At 36.7% G+C, this 18,545-nt stretch overlaps 1 protein-coding gene across 1 annotated transcript in view; it reads left to right on the top strand.

Moving 5' to 3' along the window:
- The window catches only part of LOC120504699 (pseudouridine 5'-phosphatase), a 65,147-nt gene that overhangs the window by 15,323 nt on the left and 31,279 nt on the right, over nt 1-18,545 (top strand). Inside the window, exon 2 of the mRNA XM_039714449.1 lies at nt 11,235-11,453. Within this exon, the coding sequence (XP_039570383.1) occupies nt 11,235-11,453 (219 nt within the window). The remainder of the gene's footprint in view (nt 1-11,234; nt 11,454-18,545) is intronic.

Genomic DNA, 18,545 nt, shown 5'->3' on the forward strand with positions numbered 1-18,545 from the left:
GGGGGAGACACCTTCATTGGTTGCAGATTGAGCATTTTGCTTCTTTACATATTTTTCCACAATGGGCAAAATCCTTCAGTGGTAACAGGGTTTGAGGCAGGCAACCATAATTTTTAAATCCTTACAGCAGCATAGAGTATGATGAAGTTTTTTGCAGATGAATGTCCCTGGGGTGGTTTCAAACTGAGGTGATTTGAAATCCTTTCACAGGTATTTTACATCAGATATTTAATTTTGAAATGTTTCTTTCATGTCTTACTTGAAGTGTAGTTGATGCTATTCGCTATTGTTTTTCAGGCTTCCTAATCTGCATCTGCCATATTAAGTAGAGATTTTATGGGATGGGAGGTAGAAATTTTTTGGGGCAATAATTTTCATGACAGAAGGCTAACTTAAAATATTCTGGTAAGATTTTCCAGTTAATGAAAGTTAAGTCAGTCTATTTTTAGTTATATAATAACTAAACTAGTTGTAGTTCTAACTCTACAACTGTAGTTAGAATTAATACTAATGAATAACTAGTATAAGTTCTATGCTTGTATTACTAGGTAAACTAAAACATGTTTGCAGAGAGGCTAATGCTTTTCAGCAAAATTTCAGATGCATACTGGGAGAAAAACTGTGCAGCTCTTCAGCATCAGGACTGAGAATTGTTGTGTAAATACTCATGAAGAAAATGAATGCTGTTAAAAATCTGTTATTGTGTACTAAATTCTGTAAGTGGCAGTTTATTGGGGAATATTCTTACAAAGACCTGGTACTGATACAGTGTGACAGCATTTGAATGACTGGCCTAATTGTCTGTGGCAAATAGAATAGACATTCTTTTTGCCATATGAGGTGTTCTCAATGCACAGCATCTGTCAGCCTGTGGTTCAGGTTCTGGAGTACAAATGGTATTTTAGCTCAGGAACACAAAAGCATTGTGTGTTGGATGGGGCTATGAGCAACCTGATCTAGTGAAAGGTGTCCCTGCCCCTGTCAGGGGGATTGGAATAAGTTGTATTTGAAGGCTCCCTTTCAACTCAATACATGCTATGATTTGTGTACCTATCTCCCATGGGTTCAATAGGGCTTAGGTAAAAGTTTCTATGGCCAAGTATAAATTTTATTTCATCCTGACAATCTTAAGTAAGCTGATTATATTCTAAAGCAAATTGCAGTCTCCACTATTTCTGTGCTTTTATCAATGATGTTGGGAAACAAAAAGACCATCACTTGTGACAGTTCTAACTAGGGGTGGTCTTTCTCTGGGCTACAGGCTGTATTTGACCTAAGACTCAGTTAGAACTTGCCTCTGGCTTACTGCCGAGTCTGGAGACAGGACAACTCTTTCTGTTGTGTGAGGCCTTTGAGTACTCTGTGAGACTAGCTCTCTGTTCTGATCCTCAGTCCCACATGGGAGGTGAGGGCTGTGGTCATGCATCTTCAGAGAACCCTATGGCTCACCTGTGTGGAAGTTCCCTGTTATGTTGTGTTGGAAGTTCCTTTTATTGGTATCTATATAATGGGTTTGAATTTTCTACAGTTTTCAAACAAACAGTCATTGCAGCTCATAAAACATAATTTTCAATTCACTGTATCATACTTTCCTCATGAATCTCAAAGGTCTGATTCTTTTTTGTGTATTTTAGATTATAGTTAGTATAAGAAGTACTTGCTATACAACTATTAAAGAATTATTGTGACCTGGTCTTCTGCAGTATTTCTGTTACTTTGCTCTTGTATGTAGATAGTCAGCCATGATGAAATGTCCTTGCTCTTGGAAAACCAAACCATTTGATGATGTTTGGTTTTCTGCTCTTGGTGTTATCACCGCAGAGAAAGCACTCCATCAACAGATTAACCTCAAAAATTTTAGGCACTCATCTGTGGACAGAAGAGATTGTCTTTATTAATCTGTAGTTCTCTATGCCTTCTCTGTGGCAGTATGTTTGACACATTGCCACCATTAAATTTAGAACATTGTCCAAGGCCACAGTAGAAATGTAATGTTGGGGTTTGTTTGGTTTTTTTTCCTATTGAAATCACTGTGTCTTAAAAATGTTTCCTTTGTTGAGGCAACAGACGTTTTGACAGTATTCCAGAAAGTGATTTAGAAACATGTAGCAATGAAAGTTGAGCACCTTGAATTTGCAGCTTGATCAAGTCTTTAAATATATCTATATCTATATAAAATCTCTCTGAGAATATATGTGTACATTCTTAGAAAGATGAAAGCTTTTTGAGAATAAGCAAATTGGCATTAGGAGAGACCTGTGATGTGCTGAAGAGAATTTTCCTTATGGCCTGATTTTGTTGTGTTTTTGAGGAAGGAATGAAGTTTCCCAACCTTTTTTCCCCTTTCATAATTTTTGTTTTTCCATTTCTGCTCTTTTAGGTTGTGGGTTAAACAGAACAGCTCTGGGATATCTGTTTAAGGAAAGTTATGTTTCTTATAGATAGCTCTTCCCAGAGAAAATACGTATTTGCATTAGGCTTTGTGTGGCAAGGTTTTGGTAGCAAGCAGTTGTGGGGAAGGGTGTGTTACAGGGGTGGCTTCTGTGAGAAGATGCCAGGAGCTTCCCCAATGTCCAGTGGAGCCAATGCCAGCCAGATCAAGACAGAGCTGCGAAGGCTGAGCTCATCAGTGACAGTGAAAGCACCTCTGGGATAACAGACTTAAGAAGGTGAAGAACACCTGCTGAACAACAGCAGCCAAGACAGAGGAGCTAGAATATGTGACAGAAACAGGCCTGCAGGCATCGAGGTCGGTGAAGAAGGAGGGGAGGATGTGCTCCATGTGCTGGAGGAGTCCTACTCCTGCAGAAAAAGGAACAGCAGAGATGTGTGACAAGCTGACCACAACCCTTCTTCTCTGTTCACCTGTGCTGCTGCAGGAGAGGAGTTAGAGAAGTTAGGAATAAAGCTAAGCCTAGAAAGATGGGACGGGTGTAAAGGGAAGTTTGTTAAAACTTGGTTTTATTTCTTATTCCCCTACTCAGATGTAATTTCCCCAAATTTTGTCTGTTTTTCCTGTGATGGTAACTGGTGTGGGTGATCTCTCCCTGCTCTCATCTTGACCTGTGAATCTTTTGTTATATTTTCATTCCCTTGTCCAGCTGAGGAGGAGGAGAACGACAGAGTAGCTTGGGGCTTGGCTGGGTACCTGGCCCAACAAGGGCCGACCCACCAGATTTTTAATTAAGAAGATACAATTAGCTATTCTTCTGCTGACTTTGATGACACAGTGACCCTTCTGGTTTCATCTACCTTGTGGGGGAGTGGTTTTATACAAGTATCTTGGAGCATCTAATTTCAAAACAACTTTTTAAACCTTGTTTTGCATTCCTTGGGCCAGTGACCTGCTCCTCTGTGTTTTCAGCAATATCACAAGAAGAGGAGATACCTCCTTGGTGAAAGGCTAACTTCCTTGTGAATATGCTATAAGCTGATAGGGTGTTCAGAGCTGGTAATTGCTTCTCTGGTTGAGAACATTGCTTGTATAAATTTTCATGGTATAGTAGCTCATATACTACTGACAGTGTAACTGTGGCCTGACTTGGCTCTCCCCATACAGCTGTGTCTCTGTAAATTGTAGATTTCCACCCAACAGACACGGTTTTGCAGGCACCATATCAACTGCTGTTTGCATAGTTCTGTCTTTAATGGTTAAGAGCCTAAGAAAGCGTATCAGGCAGTTGCTATGAATCAACAACTTTTCTATTTTTGTACTAATGAGATGCTGTCACACAGATGATGCTTAATAAGTACAGTTTTTGAATGTTTTATATTAAGTCATGTATATTTCGTATTTCAGTGTTTGATTTCCTCATGCTCTGGAATTGAAATACAGACTTCTCTTTGTTTTCATGTGTTGTTTTGCATTGGTGCCAGAGTACTGTTTTCCACTCCACATTGAAAAAGTTTGCATGCTTTATTTGTGAACTGTTTCTTTCACTTCACTGTGACATTGAAAAATAAGGATAAGGTGTATATATGAATACAAGAGAGCATTAAGATATGTCTGCTGTATTAATGTAAACAAAAAGCCTTTTGTATTTGTTCAGAAGTTTCTTCCTCTCCCCATAGAAGTACCATGTTTTTCTGCTTATAAAATGAGAAATTGGCTTCCGCGGTAGCTGCCATTTAAAAATTCTCCTAGTAATATAAGCCCACAGGGGGAAATACGTGATACTCATTTGGGAACAGTTTCATGCAGCTGCTGTTGTTTGAGAATCAAATTTACTTCCTTTTTAAACCTGTTAGCAATAACTTGAATTCATGGTAGGATCTCTCAGAGAGGGGCAAACAGACTGACAGCACTGAATTAGCCAGTAGCAATATGTTTCTCTGGACGTAGTAAAGTAATCACAATGCAACATGTTTGTTTACCTTGAAGTGTACTTACATTAACATTCAAGTACAAGGGAAAATAAGAAGTAGGTTTGCAAAAATTAAAGCTCCAGAATAGTCTTAGACCTGCTCCTTACTAAAATGAATAATGGATCTTTTCAGTGAGTTTTTCTAAATGCTAATCAAAAACTTAATGGTTTACAAATCATTACTCAGTTAAATTGGAAGCAGTAATTTTAATTTTCAGCAATTATTTTTTTTCTGTATCTTTGGAAGTTATGGTTTATCAATCATGTAAAATGGATTACTAAATAACTTGTTCTTTGTGAGTAGCTTATGATTTTGAAGTAGCCATTATTTGGTGCTTGATGTTTCTTTTAATAGGTACTTCACCTTCCTTTAACTTCCAGGGAACAGTAAGATGAATTTAAGTGGTACTGGTTATGAGAGTGGAAAGGTACAAGACATGAATATGACAGCAGCATTTCCCTTGGTTTAGTGGTCCAGACTGCCTTTAGGTTCAATTTGCCTGGTTGGGTACATCAGCCTTGACATTTAGGCATGGCTCAAATGTTTCACTTAGCATGTGTGAAAACAGTGCATATTTCCTCCTGTGGCAGTGAAGTGGGTATGTCTAAGATGATAAATTTAGATTTCATTTTTTTTCCTAAACAAATTCATGGAAGGAATGGGGGAATACTACAGTAAAGAACTGAACATTCCTTTTCCTTGTGTACTTCCAGTGCTAAACATTTTGAACCACATTCCTTCAATGAGCCCTTAAGTCAAGAGACTCCAGGTTGATTTGTATTCATTGGCTAGTACTCATCCTAAGTTTCCTTCTTTAAAGGACACTTTTGCCTGTAAAACACAGTTCTACACATACACCATATAAAAGTAAATATATAAAAAAATAAAGGCCTGTATGCTTTACATATATATGTGTGTATATATATATATATGTATGTACCAGCATATAAATTATTTATCTATATACAAGTGTATATATGTACATAACATAATAGTGTAAAAAAATGTCAGGGTATGTTAGAAAAAGAGCCTTAGGCCCTTAGGGTGGATTGAAGGACTGAGTTTTGTTTTCTGAGCTAGTGCTCTGTTAGGCTATTATGCAAAAGGTAATGTCTGCTGCCTGCCTTCCTCATCCCTACTTTTTCTGGGCTGCTGTAAGTGATTTTGAGGTCAGCTGTAAAACTGCTGCATTTTTTTTTCCTTTTAGCCATCATGGGTGACTATAATCATACATTTTTAAACTAGCTTTCATAGTAATGAAAGTGTGAATGGAGGAATGTTGAGGGGGAAGTGCAAAACTGACCTTTTGACACAAATTGCAAGACAGTTGTCTGCTATAGTTGTCGGTCTTTCAGTTGTCTGAGAAAAAAAACTTCTTTATTTTTTGTTTGCTTACTGCTAACTTGCCTCCTGCTAACTCAGGAGACTTCAACTCTAATTCTTGAGTGTTCTGGTGATTTAAACTAACTTTTTCAATTTCAGACCTCTTTCGGCAGCAGCTGTATGCTTACTATGCTTACTCTTTTGCATTACTCATATTGGTTTTATCTGTCTTGTTTGATGATACTGTAAGAGGGAAGTCTCCAATTCTCTTTGAAAGAAATAAGGGATAAAAAAAGAATGGGGAATGAGTTATGCACAAACCTTTATTCGGTGACATAGACTATTGCTCCCTCGGCAACCATTTTTGGTTTTGTGGGTTTTTTGGGTCTTTTTTGAGATGGAACTGTAATTTATAAATTGTGGGTAATAATGCATTCACTACTTTGTGTTGAGAGGATGTTCCTTGTTCCATTCTAAGTTTGCTGTTCAGAGGCCATTGGTTTCCCATTCTTTTCTCTTTTCCTGCTTACCAAAACCAAGTAGAATCTTGCAAATTTGTGGATATCTATGTGGCTTTTATCTTGCCAGTGGGTGCTTCCTAAAATTTGTGGCAGTCCACATACCATTTGGAAATGTGTTGAATGGATCACTGTTTGATACTCACATCCTCAATTGTTGAAATCCATGTATTTCAAGAATTGGTTCATTTGTGTAACCAAATGAGCTAAAAGCAGGTACTTCTGTGGGGAGAGAGGTTGTAGAATGGCAGGATTGATGAGAGATCTCTTTAGAGTACAGAGACAGCTGAACGACATCCATTCCCTGGCTTTCATGCAGTGCTGCAGCATTTCTTTTACTTCTGAGTCTCACAGACTTGACACAACTGGTCCATGAGCTGCTCATCCATGTCTTCTGTGTGTCTGGGAGAGGGAGAGGGAGAAGAATTCTGTGTACATGATTTTTCTGATATTGAAATAGGTGGGCAAAAGGATCTGTGACTGAGCATGTGATGCTCTGGACTAGACAAACATAGTGTTTCTGATGGGAAATCTGTCACTATTTTAGCTTTCCCACTGCTGCGTTTAAATCCCATGTTCTTTAACATTGTTCAGTTGATACAATGGGAGAATAAACACACAACACCAAGGCCTGTGTTATATCCTGATCAAAAGTGAGAGAAAATGTGAATGTCATTACTATAAGTGTAGAGGATATATCTAATCTTGATTGATTTGGTCCAAGTTGTCCCCATTTCAGCTCTTGTATAGATTCATTTGCAAGTTAAGAGTTTATACTGCACTAAATGTCACCAAATTAGCTGCAAAAAGCACAGTAAAAATTCACACTTCTATAATTATATTCTGGTTTATAATTGTATTTATCTCCTGTAACCCAGCTGAGCATTTCAGTAATTTGTGTGTTTCTTTACACTGTTGCATACTCTAAAGAGATTATGGAAATAATGTGAAAGACTGATAGGAAAGCAAAATCATAGTTTTTAACATCTATGTGTTCATTCAGTATTGATGATGACAAAATCTAATGAGTCTTTCTCAGTCCTGGGCCAAAATGTTGGTGGAAATGATTGATTGTGTTTAAATTATGCTACATTGAATACTGAAAATTATTCTCTTCTGCATGTGAATAGAAATTGCCTCACAAGTACGGACACAAGAAACCTGTTGCTTAACTTAAAATTCTCTTTGGTTACTTTTCTACCAAAAACAAAAGTAATAATTTCTTTAAAAATCCTGTAGTTTAATTGTCCAGGGTCTGATTTTGAATTACTGACAATTAAAACTCTTTTAAATATGGTTTAGGCTTCTAGCAGAAGGATAAATGTGTAATTCATCTGGGAAGCTTAATGCAAAATTGAGATGGGTTATTCAAACAAAGAACTCAAAACTAGTGATTAAGATGAGCTATGGCTAAAAGGAGGTTTCATGCCTACTATCTCATCTACTTGATTAACTAGAGGTTATTTTAGAATAACAATAACATAATAATCAATTACAAGGTTAAAAAAATTAAGTTCTGTATTCATGAAGTCATAATTTTCTGTCTTAAACTGTCTTCATGTGTAAGTGATAAACCTGAGGCTTCCATACTGTTTTGATGTTTGCTGTACCCCCAGCCTAGGTAGATCTGCACATCTAATTGTGACTCTGCAGTGATTCGAGCAGATCATGCACTTCATATATTCACTGTGGTGTGTTTCCAAGTGACCTGCAGGTCTTTCTGAATACATGTCAGCATATTTTTGTGCCAGATCACAAATAGAGTAATCCAGTGCCTCTGTCATTTTGGTCACTGTATTTGTATTTATTGTGGCTGGCTTTTACACACTCTAAACAACACCAGTGGAGCTGACTGTGCTTATATATTGAAGAAGGGTCACTATAAAAATGACTAGAAGATGATATGTGACTAGGGAATGAATATTACTCATTCCCAGTGAAACGTAGCAACCAGATGGACAGTACATTGGGCTGATAATGTCCATGTAAAGGATATTTCAAGAGATAAGAGCTAGAAATAAAAAGAGTATTTTGAAAACTTATGCATTTACTCGGAATTGCAGAAGCTAAGGATTCTTGCTTTTCCTTTCCCTTATTAGAACAGGCCACTGCCACATATGTTCTGTTGTGTTCTCAGTTTGTATTCCTGATGGAGGCTAGCAGCTGGGGCTGGATTCACTTGCTGAAATATGTGAGTGTGAAACACTTGGGATGCTGTAGGGCATCATCTGGCTGCTTATGCCATGAAGTGTGAGTCTTTCCCAAATTACCTATTTAACATTACATGTGTGTGGATGTCTTGAACATACCAGAGTAAATACTTGTAGGTGCTTGTAATTAGGCACTTGAGTTGAACTTCTAATTCTTCTTGCTTATGTCATTTCTTCAATGGGTTTTATTCCTGTGTGAGAGATAGATATAGTTTGTTTAGTATAGTAGATTTATAGCAGGATGAAATTATGCTTCCCTGATATACTTAAACTCTGATTAATCCTTTGAACTGTGTGTGGTTTCTTTCTTGTTACAATGGTGAAAAAGCTAGCCTGCCCTTTTTTTGAGATTGCTCCTTTCCAATAGGAATAGGAAATCTTGAAGTTATATCATTATTTAGTATTCATGTAATGCTCTTTAATTATTAGGGAAGCATATAGATCTTCCTTTGTCTTCAATCATAAGAAACATGTCCTTATCTGTTATACATGTACGTAGGAATGCGGCTTTACAGCAGTGATCTTCTCAGATTCCAGCTGGATTTTACAGTGTATGTGTACATAATTTTTTCCTCAGATTTCAGACTTTATTCATGTGCTGTAGTGAAACATATCTATTTCAGAAAGTAAAATGCCTACATCTATGCTTTTGTCATCTACTCATGAAAATTAAAATTATGTTGATTTTTTTTTAAGGAAAATAAATAAAATTTCACTCACAAGTCAGCTATGTAATATTTAAAATGCAGGAGACTATTAAAGTAGTATATTTACCTATAAATATACTTCAAATAGATTAACATGTAATTACAGTAGAGACCCATAGGAAAATTTCCATGTTCTAGAATTTTTTGTTTCCTTGCTTTGTTTTAATTCTGCTTCGCTTGTACTATTTAATAGGATGAGGATTGATTTTCAGTTTCAAATTTAAACTTAGGATAAGAATTTTATGTCCTTCACCTGGTGAGTCTGAGATATGGAAGAAAAAATAGTTTAAAAAAAAATGAAAGTGAGAGCTGTGAATTTAAAAAATTGTATTCTTAATTTACGTTCCTAGCTTGCAGAGAGTACCAGCTGGCATTTTCAAGCAAAACTGAGGAATTTTTGTTATTGTTCTTTTTTCTTTTCTCCTTTCTTGTGTCAGCCAGCTTAACACTTTTCAGAGCCCATTTGCCTGTGTTTCAGTTGTGATACCTTCCCTGTGTGTTTGAGGGGTCTCCAAGATCCCTTGTAATTTTTTTTCCCTTCTGTGTAGTTGTTTGAGGAGCATTTACAGTTATACAGGGGTTTTTTTACCTCTATTTTAAGGTAGGAGGTTTTTGTGAATCCTTTGGTGGTCTGTTAAACATTCCAGACAAGTATGTTGGGTCTTCATCTGATCTTTTTGCCCAGGATCCCCTCTAGTTACTGAGAGGAGACACGGACTAGAGCACTCTGACAGGTGGCAGAGAATCTATTCTGCCCTGCTGTAGGTTCACATCATGGTGAAATGGCCCCTGTGTTTCTTATTTGCTTTCAGATGAGACTCATCTGCTGATCTCAGGATGACATTAGTGTGGTGAAGTAAGAAGTGTTTGTCAGACTGCAGGGAAGGTCTTGGCACCTGTTGTAGTCATGGGCTCTGTGCTTTTCTTCAGACTGTGTTCTTCATAGTACCTTTGTTAAAGTTTAACATTTAATCACTCCTGCATAATTCTTATGTATTCAGAAAGTGACACGATATTCATATGAATAATTTTGGTATTTTATTATCTCCATTAAAAATATTTTACATGGCAAAGGACACAATGATAAGGGAAGTCCCTAGTTTCTCTAAATAAATCTCATGAGAGCAACTTCTTTCTTTTCTTGCTTTTGCCTTTTATTTCTAAAGTCATGATAAGAGACATATCTTTAGAGATACAGGAGGCAGAGACATGCATGCAAAGGAAATGAAAACATGGTTAACAGCAGTAGCTGACTTTTCAGAGGAGATTACTTAAAAAGATAAACACACTGGTAGAAAAGCCAGTGTTTGAGATCTTTGCTGAAATGAAGACAAGAGCTGGAAGTACATGTCATCCCCATATTAGTGTTAAATTCAATGTTAATTACCTTATTTTTAAAAAATTTGTAGGGGGAGGAAGGAAGGAAAGGATGAATTGTTTGTTTGTATTTAAAAAAATATCTTTAAACCTAATACCACGTTTGAGATATAAGCTGATAGTATTACTGCCAAAATTCAGTCTGAAGTTTGCTCTTGTCTGAAATCCACTGGAAATACAAGTGAGTGCGTTTTGCTTGAGTAATCTCTTGTAAGTGCAGTGGTGCCAGCAGCTCTGTAATAATGACCATAATGTCTTTGAAGGCACTTAGAAGCTTTCTCTCAAAGACACTCTTAAGTAATTAAATCTTTTTTCTTTTTTCAATTTACATGGAATATGCAGTGGCATACCCCCAAAGTACCAGATTTCCTTCTTCCTTTCTTTTCTTTCTCATGGAAAGCATAAGTAGAGTATTTAAATTAAGACACTGCTTGCTAACTTGGATAGTGGAGAAAGGTGATGAAGGAGCAGGTCCAGATAGTTATTTGTTGAGACCCTATGATACATTTTCTTAATGCAGAATGACAGCTTGAAAAACCTGGGTACATCTGAGGTGATGGTAGAAGCCTTGGTTCCCTCCTGCAAATAAAGGGAGGCATTTTATCCACTCTGTTACATGCCCTCTGGCTCCTGGCAGTTCATGCTCTCACCTTTTATGTGGTCTCTTAGCAAGACCAGCTGCCTGCTTGTTTACACATAGGTTTAAATTTCGTTTTTCTTTTATTTTTTTTCAGATACTGAGATTCTCTATACAAAAGTGTATGACGAGATCTGTCAGCGTTATGGAAAGAGCTATAGCTGGGATGTGAAATCCATGGTTCTGGGTAGACAAGCCCCAGAAGCAGCAGGGATTATTCGAGATGTTCTAGATCTTCCAATAACCAAAGAAGAGTTATTCAATGAAAGTAAAACGATGCTGGAGAAGATATTCCATACGGCTGGGCTGATGCCAGGTATGTTTCTTTGCAGCATTTATAACCTCTTTAGGGAATTATTTAAATGCTAATCAAGGTAGAAGTTTGTAATCTACCTTCCATAAAACTGTCACTCTTACAGATTGTTTCATTGCTCTTGTTTTAAAAAATTTACTAGATCTGCCTTTTATTTAGGTGTTTAAGAGGATATGTTGCCTTAAAGTTGACAGAATTTTTTTTGCCCGGTTTACATGGAGAAAAGCTTTTTTCATGTTTAAAAGAACAAAAAAGACTAGGTACATGTGCACAAATTCTGTTTGGTAAACTAGAGATTTTTTGTAACTGTTTTTGGCAGCTGTGTTTTACGTGGCTGTGAGTCTGACTTTGTTAAGCACAGGTGCATTTACCTGCACATATAAAAGTATGGGCTCTTTCTGTTGGAATTATTCTCACCTAACCCAAATATTATAATTCAAGTACAGCGTCTGAGTGTGTCAGTGGAGAAGGAGGGTTTTTCAGATTATCCTAAGACAGGGGAATTTCCTTACCTTCTGAAGATAAGTCTTTTACCAGTGATTGTGTAGGATGCTCAAGTGAGTAGCTTCAACAAGGTAACTCAAGATAAGCAAGAGGATGAATCTTACCTGTAGTGTGGATGCATTCTTTTGTATTGAATTACATTTAGATTTGAAATGCTTAAAGAGAAATCTTCAGCCATGCAACACTATCAGTACGTAAAGCTGGGATTGCTGCTAACTTTACGTACAATGTTGAACTTTATGCAGCAAGTATCAATAATTTATGATGGGGGAAAAAAAACAAAAACAGAAGGAGAGGACTATAAAAAAAGTATTACAAGTTAAATAACTGCATGTCACTGTACATGTTTAACAGTTATCATTTTTTCTCTTTGAATGTGTGCTCGTTTGTTCTGACAATTTCTACAGTGCATTAATATTTTAATTTTTAGGGCAACTTTTTATACCTAGTTTCATAATGCATTAAGAAGATGAAAGTTAAAAATATGTGATATGTTTGGAATAAGTAACAAGTAGCAAAAATAAAAAAGTGTGATTTTTTTCAGCAGCTTAAAAAGCTTTAGTATATTTTGTGTCCAACTTAGTTCTCACTCTTAGTTATCTTTCTAATGTCTTTTATAGGCAAGATTTTTCAAATTGTGTCTCTCTCACTTATGCATCCACCTGACATTGTAAGCCTAGTTAAACTTTCCAGAAAACAAGAAAGTTGTATTGATGTGTCTTTTGTTTTTCTTCTCAAGCTTCTGGGACTGACTTTTCAAATATATCTTTTGCAAGCCAAACAAAAACAGTTTGTATGGGTTTAGAAAATGCCAGATGAACAGACTAGGTAAAATGTTGGATAGCACAGAGGAGATACTCCATGACTGTGATAATGTGGCTGAGCTGGCTTGAAGAGAGTTAGAAAGGTGATGGAACAGATTAGCCAGAGGAAACATGAGGTTTTCTACTGTTTCTGCCTACAAGAAGTTAATTTTGTTCTCACTGAAGCTGGACTAGTATGGATGAAACAAGCAAAATTTGTACTAGGAGAAGCAAGTAAACATTTTCATCATCATCAAAATTGTTCAACTGATTATCTTTTCAGTTCAACTAAATACACATGATAATTTTTTCAGTCCATATTCTAAAGTAGAATTGATGTGAACTAGGATACAAGCTGAATTGCCATGAATTTTGGGAAACCAGGTTGATGACAGCTAATACGCTAGGGGAAAATGTCTCCAGCTACTTACTATTCAGTTTCTTTAAGAACTGTTTACCAGTTAACCAGATTTTTTAATCCAATTCTGTCTTTCTGTATCTTCTGAGGATGTTTATTAATGGATTGTGGATTTATTCTATAGTCAATGTTGTTGAATTGAGCATGGGCTTCTTGAACGTGTTGTGCAAGATGTAAGATTGTGGTAATGTTCTGAGTTTTCCATTGCTCTCTGACTAAACTGATCTTTCAGATGGTTACAGGTAATTACAGGAAAGTGAAAGTTAATTGTCATGTTAACAGTGTAAGAGGACTCTAAAGTTCTGTGTCTGGTCATCTTTTGACAGTTAATAGACAGGTGACATTCTATTTTTCAAACTGTTTCTAAAAGTTGTGAAAAAAATTGGATTGAAATTTGATTTGGTGGAAAGCATTGCTAAACAGTGGCCAATGGTGTTTGAAAAAGTGACTCAAAGTGGTACTTCTTTCTGGATGAGCTATGCACATGATCTTGCCAAAGATGATAGCACTGTAAATTCCTAAATCAAGAAAATTACAGATATGTCAGTGATGGCTAAGGATAGTGTGGAAGTTGAATGAATATTTAATTGGCAAAGCAGTTCTTCATCTGACAAGTTAGAAACTTGTCCTCATTCCAACTGAGATAGAGTTTATTTTCTTCTTAGTACCAGGTGCAGTGCTGTGTTTTGGATTGAGTACAAGAATAAAGTTGGTAACACACTGATGTTTACCCCAAATCAAGGATTTTTGCTTACCCCAAATCAAGGATTTTTCATTTTCTCATGCTCTGCCAGTGAATAGGTGCACAATAAGCCAGGAGGGAGCATGGCCAAGGGAGTTTATGTGATCTGGCCAAAGGGATATTCCATACCATAGCACATCATGCCCAGTATATAAACTGAGGTTATTACCCAGGAAAGGGACCAACTATGGCTTGAGGATGGTATGGGCATCATTCAACAGGTGGTGAGCAATTGTTTCATCACTCTTCTCAGATTTTGTCTCTCTCTTTCCCTTTCCATTTCATTTTACAACTGGTAGTATTAATATTATAATTATTACTTCATTTTTATTATTTTTCTGTTCTTATCTCAACCCACAAGTTGTTTTTTTTTCCTGAATCTTCTTCCTGACCCACTAGGTAGGAATGCACACAAAGTGAGAAGCTGTGTGGTACTTAGTGTCCTGCTGGGGTTAAACCATGGCACAGGCTATATGACAGGCATACCCACTTAGTGTACGACACCTCTGAGACATAAGTGGCTGAAGACAGAATTTGGGCTATTTCAGTATGGCCAAACTGACAGACAAGCTTCAATACATCAGGTTGTGGTCAAAATACAAATTTCATTTAAGAAGAGGCACCATCCATTTCTAATATGGAATTTTCTGGTAACTATTTGGGAACTATTTTGGGTAACTATTTTCACAGTTAGAGTTTTTTTAGTTCTGAAAGAATCTTAAAGAATGGTAATTTTGATTCAGGATAGAAAGAGATTAATCCAAGATGACACTTTAAAAATGACAGGCCTGCCGCTATGCTGCTTTTTCTATATATTTCTGTCAGTGTACAGACATTTTTATCTACAAGAGTAATGCAGTAGACTTTCTGCAAATGCATTTTGAGTTTTTCTATGTTGCAGGGAAGTGTTTAGTGAGAAGATGAGGGCATGACAAGCAGAACAGAAAAAAACCATGCATATGTATATTTACCTATATGTATATATGTGTGTTTTTGCATAAACCTAGAATATATACAGAGTGACAAAAACTGAACTCCAAATTATGCAACTACCAACAGTTGCTATAATCATGTCAGGATTATGAAACTACTGTTATTCTTTCACTGTAGTCTCTTGGTTTTGGCTCATCATCATTATCGCAAAACACAAATCTTTAATGATTGTGTGGCTGTGTATGCCTTTCAGATATTTTCCATTCCTGGACCATTTTCATGATGACTGGGATTTAGCTGTTGCATCTCCTCTTCAGCCAGTGCAGAATGTGATGTGTAAACTATTTTCCAGTTCAAGTACAGTTGAATGTCCTTTGCAGCCATGAGAAGATAATTTCATACCTCAATTTTAGTACCAAATTAAGCCAGCCAGAAAGCACAAAAAGAGAAGAAAGGATAACAGTTTAAATTTCAATGGTGACTCGCTCCAAATTACTTTTTTCTTGAGCAGTTTAATTCAACCAGAAGTATAGTTTGCTTAACCATTGCTTTCTTGATTCATGTTGTGCCCTTGGCAGTTAAACAGACTTCCTACCATGATCTTTTCTCTTCCTTGTTGTTTTTGTTTTAATGGTGGGAAGCTCTAGTGAGTCCATGCTGGGCTCAGTGAGCCTGTAACCCCTAGAGATTAACTAGTTACCTGCAAACTACAGAATGATGCTTCCTGTTAGGCTGATATCAAACATTGACCTTTACATTAAGTCCTAAAGGACTGCATCCCAAACATGCTTTTATCAGGAAATCAGCAAAGTAGTTGATGCAGGTTTTGAATGATATAAAATTGAATACTTATGTTTCTTCTATGGTCATGCATGTCTCAGTATGTCCAGATTCAAATGAAAGTAATGATTTGATGAATAGGAAGTCTCTCCAAACAGAAGGGTCTCTGATACTTTTTAGGGAGCAATAAGATGAGAAGACAAAATTCCTTATTAATAGTCATGGCCTTCTAAAGAGTGGGGGTAGGCTGGTAGTTTCCACTTCCACTTTTGTAGCTTAATGAAAGAATGCTATACCATTGCAAAAGGCATTTTTAAACAGTATGTCATAACAAATAAAGAAGCAGGTTGATCTGAGAATTGTGTTTCCATGAGATTCAGAAATAGAGTAGAATATAACTATTTCAGTTGGAAGGGACCTACAAGTGTCATTTAGTCCAACTGCCTGTTTAGGGCTGACCAATTTAAAACATTCTTGGCAATTAAACCAAGCAGTGGATAACCCCACCTCTGTCACACTGTCACCTGCACAGCAGCAATCTTGACTTCACCTAAAGATTGAGAGCAAATGTGTGAAATTAATAGCATCAGTGATGGGCTTGCCATTGTTGTAGCACACCAGACATCATGAAAATATTTAAAATAATTTTATTACTTAAGTTAACAAATAGTATCTTCTTTTTCTAAGTGAGGTTGTTTTGTTTTGCTGAGTGCTCTTAGTGTTCAGAGGCTGCTGAGGTTTCTTGCCATAGATTTGTTTTTGTGAACTTAAAGATTATTATTGAATTGGTTAGAAATCTAATCAACGTGACAAAGCTGAGTGCAAATGTTAACTTTGATTAAATAAAGTGATGAAATATTGAAAAGCTCTACCACATTCATGTGGTATCATATCACATTCAGTGTGGGAACTGTAAATGGTTTTGGAAAAAAGGAGTAGTCTTTTTAATACACAAGCTATATTTATCCTTGAGATTTCCATTTGTGTACAAGTGGACATAAATTATCAAGACATGTATAATGTATGCACAGTTAATTTAAACACTGCATGGACCACTTTGATTTCTTTTAGTCTTTTTCTCAGCAGTAAATCTTTTCTTCCGAATATACACCACACACTCTTGGACAGCTTGTTTTGTGCAATATTACAGCAAAATGAAGTGGATTTGAATATGTGTCTAAAGAACCTTGATTTTCACAGAGGTCAGGTGTCCTCTGTTCTTGTGCTGCTTATTGTGAGAAGAAAAGTAACTGTATCTGCACAGTGGTGAATGAAGAGCAATGTTGTGATAGATGTTCGTGTAGGAGTACTGAATGTGAGACAAGTGCAAAGTTGTATTTTACCTTTGCCATTTAACATTTTTTTTTTGGCAACGTGGACAGAGGGATTGAGTGCACCCTTAACAGATTTGCTGATGATACTGGTCTGTGTGGCCCAGTCAGCATGCTGAAGGGAAGGGGTGTCATCCAGGGGGACTTGGACAGGCTTGAGAGGTGTGTCGAGAAAAAGCTCATGACGGTCACCAAGACCAAGTGCAAGGTCCTGCACCTGATTTGAGGTAATCCCAAGTACCAATACAGGCAGGGAAGAGAATGGATTGAGAGCAGCCATAACAAGAGAGGCTTGGGGGAGTTGACTGACAAGAAGCATATGCCACTGAAAATGACACTGTTTATTTGAGACTTTCTCAGCCATGTAGGAGATCCTGTAATGTAATATTGAAGCTTAGTTTTCATAGAATCTACCTTAAAAATTCTAGGGGTTTAACTTACTGTGGTCCTATTTTCAGTGTATATATTCTTGCGAAAAGGTCTTGTGAAGTTCATTTTTAAGGGCTTTTTCCTTACGTAGCTTATGTTTATCTTTTTAGGATTGAGACATTAGAGAAGACAGGGGGGCTGTCTTTGTAGGTCTGAGTATTTATGTGCCCCTGCACTCTGTGCTGACAGTACACAAACCAGCTGTTTTCCTGAAGCTGGAAGACTGTAGGACTTCAGCTGTGTGTATAAAACATCAAACAGTGGATTTTCAGACTAAGGTACTGTCAGAGCTTGCTGTGTGATTGTCTGTATGATGGTGTTATGCCTTCAAATAAATCAACTGCAAGCAGAAATATGAACACCAGTGTGGGTGAGTGAGGGTCTGTAGTGACACAGAGTCCCTGGGCAGGTGCAAAGGAGATCTGCTTTATTGCAAAACCCAGGCCTTTTTGAGCAGTTAGCCCATTATCAGCTACATACTTTTAAATCATAACAAACATAATTCAAATCATAGCAAGCATCATTCACCATGCACCACGATGTGAACACACCATAGTTACGTAACTTGTTTTCTACTCCTAATTCAGCTGAATCACTTTCCCACAGTCCTTTTCTAGTTAACCAAAGTAACAGGCCTGAGCCATTTCACAATGCCTTCCTTTTATGAGGTTTTACTGATACGCAGTACAAGAGACATTGTTCAGTTGAGGAACAGAGGAAACTGAAATTAGGGTTCAGTCCTGAAGTGATATGTATAATTCTCTTCCTTATCTCATATGTTATACGAGTTATCATGGAGATCACTTTCTTGTTTATCTTGAAAATATTCTTATATACTACTGTAACATGTTCATAGATGAAAGTTTGGTTGGAGATTAACATTTTTTAAAAATAGAAGAGCTTTATAGTCTTTCCTTCTTTATCTGAAAGCATTTTAAAAGAAATAGATCTGAATCTGTATATGCAGAAGTGGTACAAGTTAAGAACAGTGTTTTGTTCAAGGACAGATAAATACAAGAAAAGGGATGGTACAAAAATTTGAAATTATATAAAATAAAATGTAGCAAAAATGTATGTGCTGTTCACTGTTTTAAACTGTTGTGTATGACACAGAGATAATGTTTGTATAAAGCTAAAAGGAAAATAAAAATTCCC

Source organism: Passer montanus, unplaced genomic scaffold, assembly GCF_014805655.1.
Source record: "Passer montanus isolate IOZ18808 unplaced genomic scaffold, ASM1480565v1 scaffold3, whole genome shotgun sequence".
Lineage (NCBI taxonomy): Eukaryota > Metazoa > Chordata > Aves > Passeriformes > Passeridae > Passer > Passer montanus.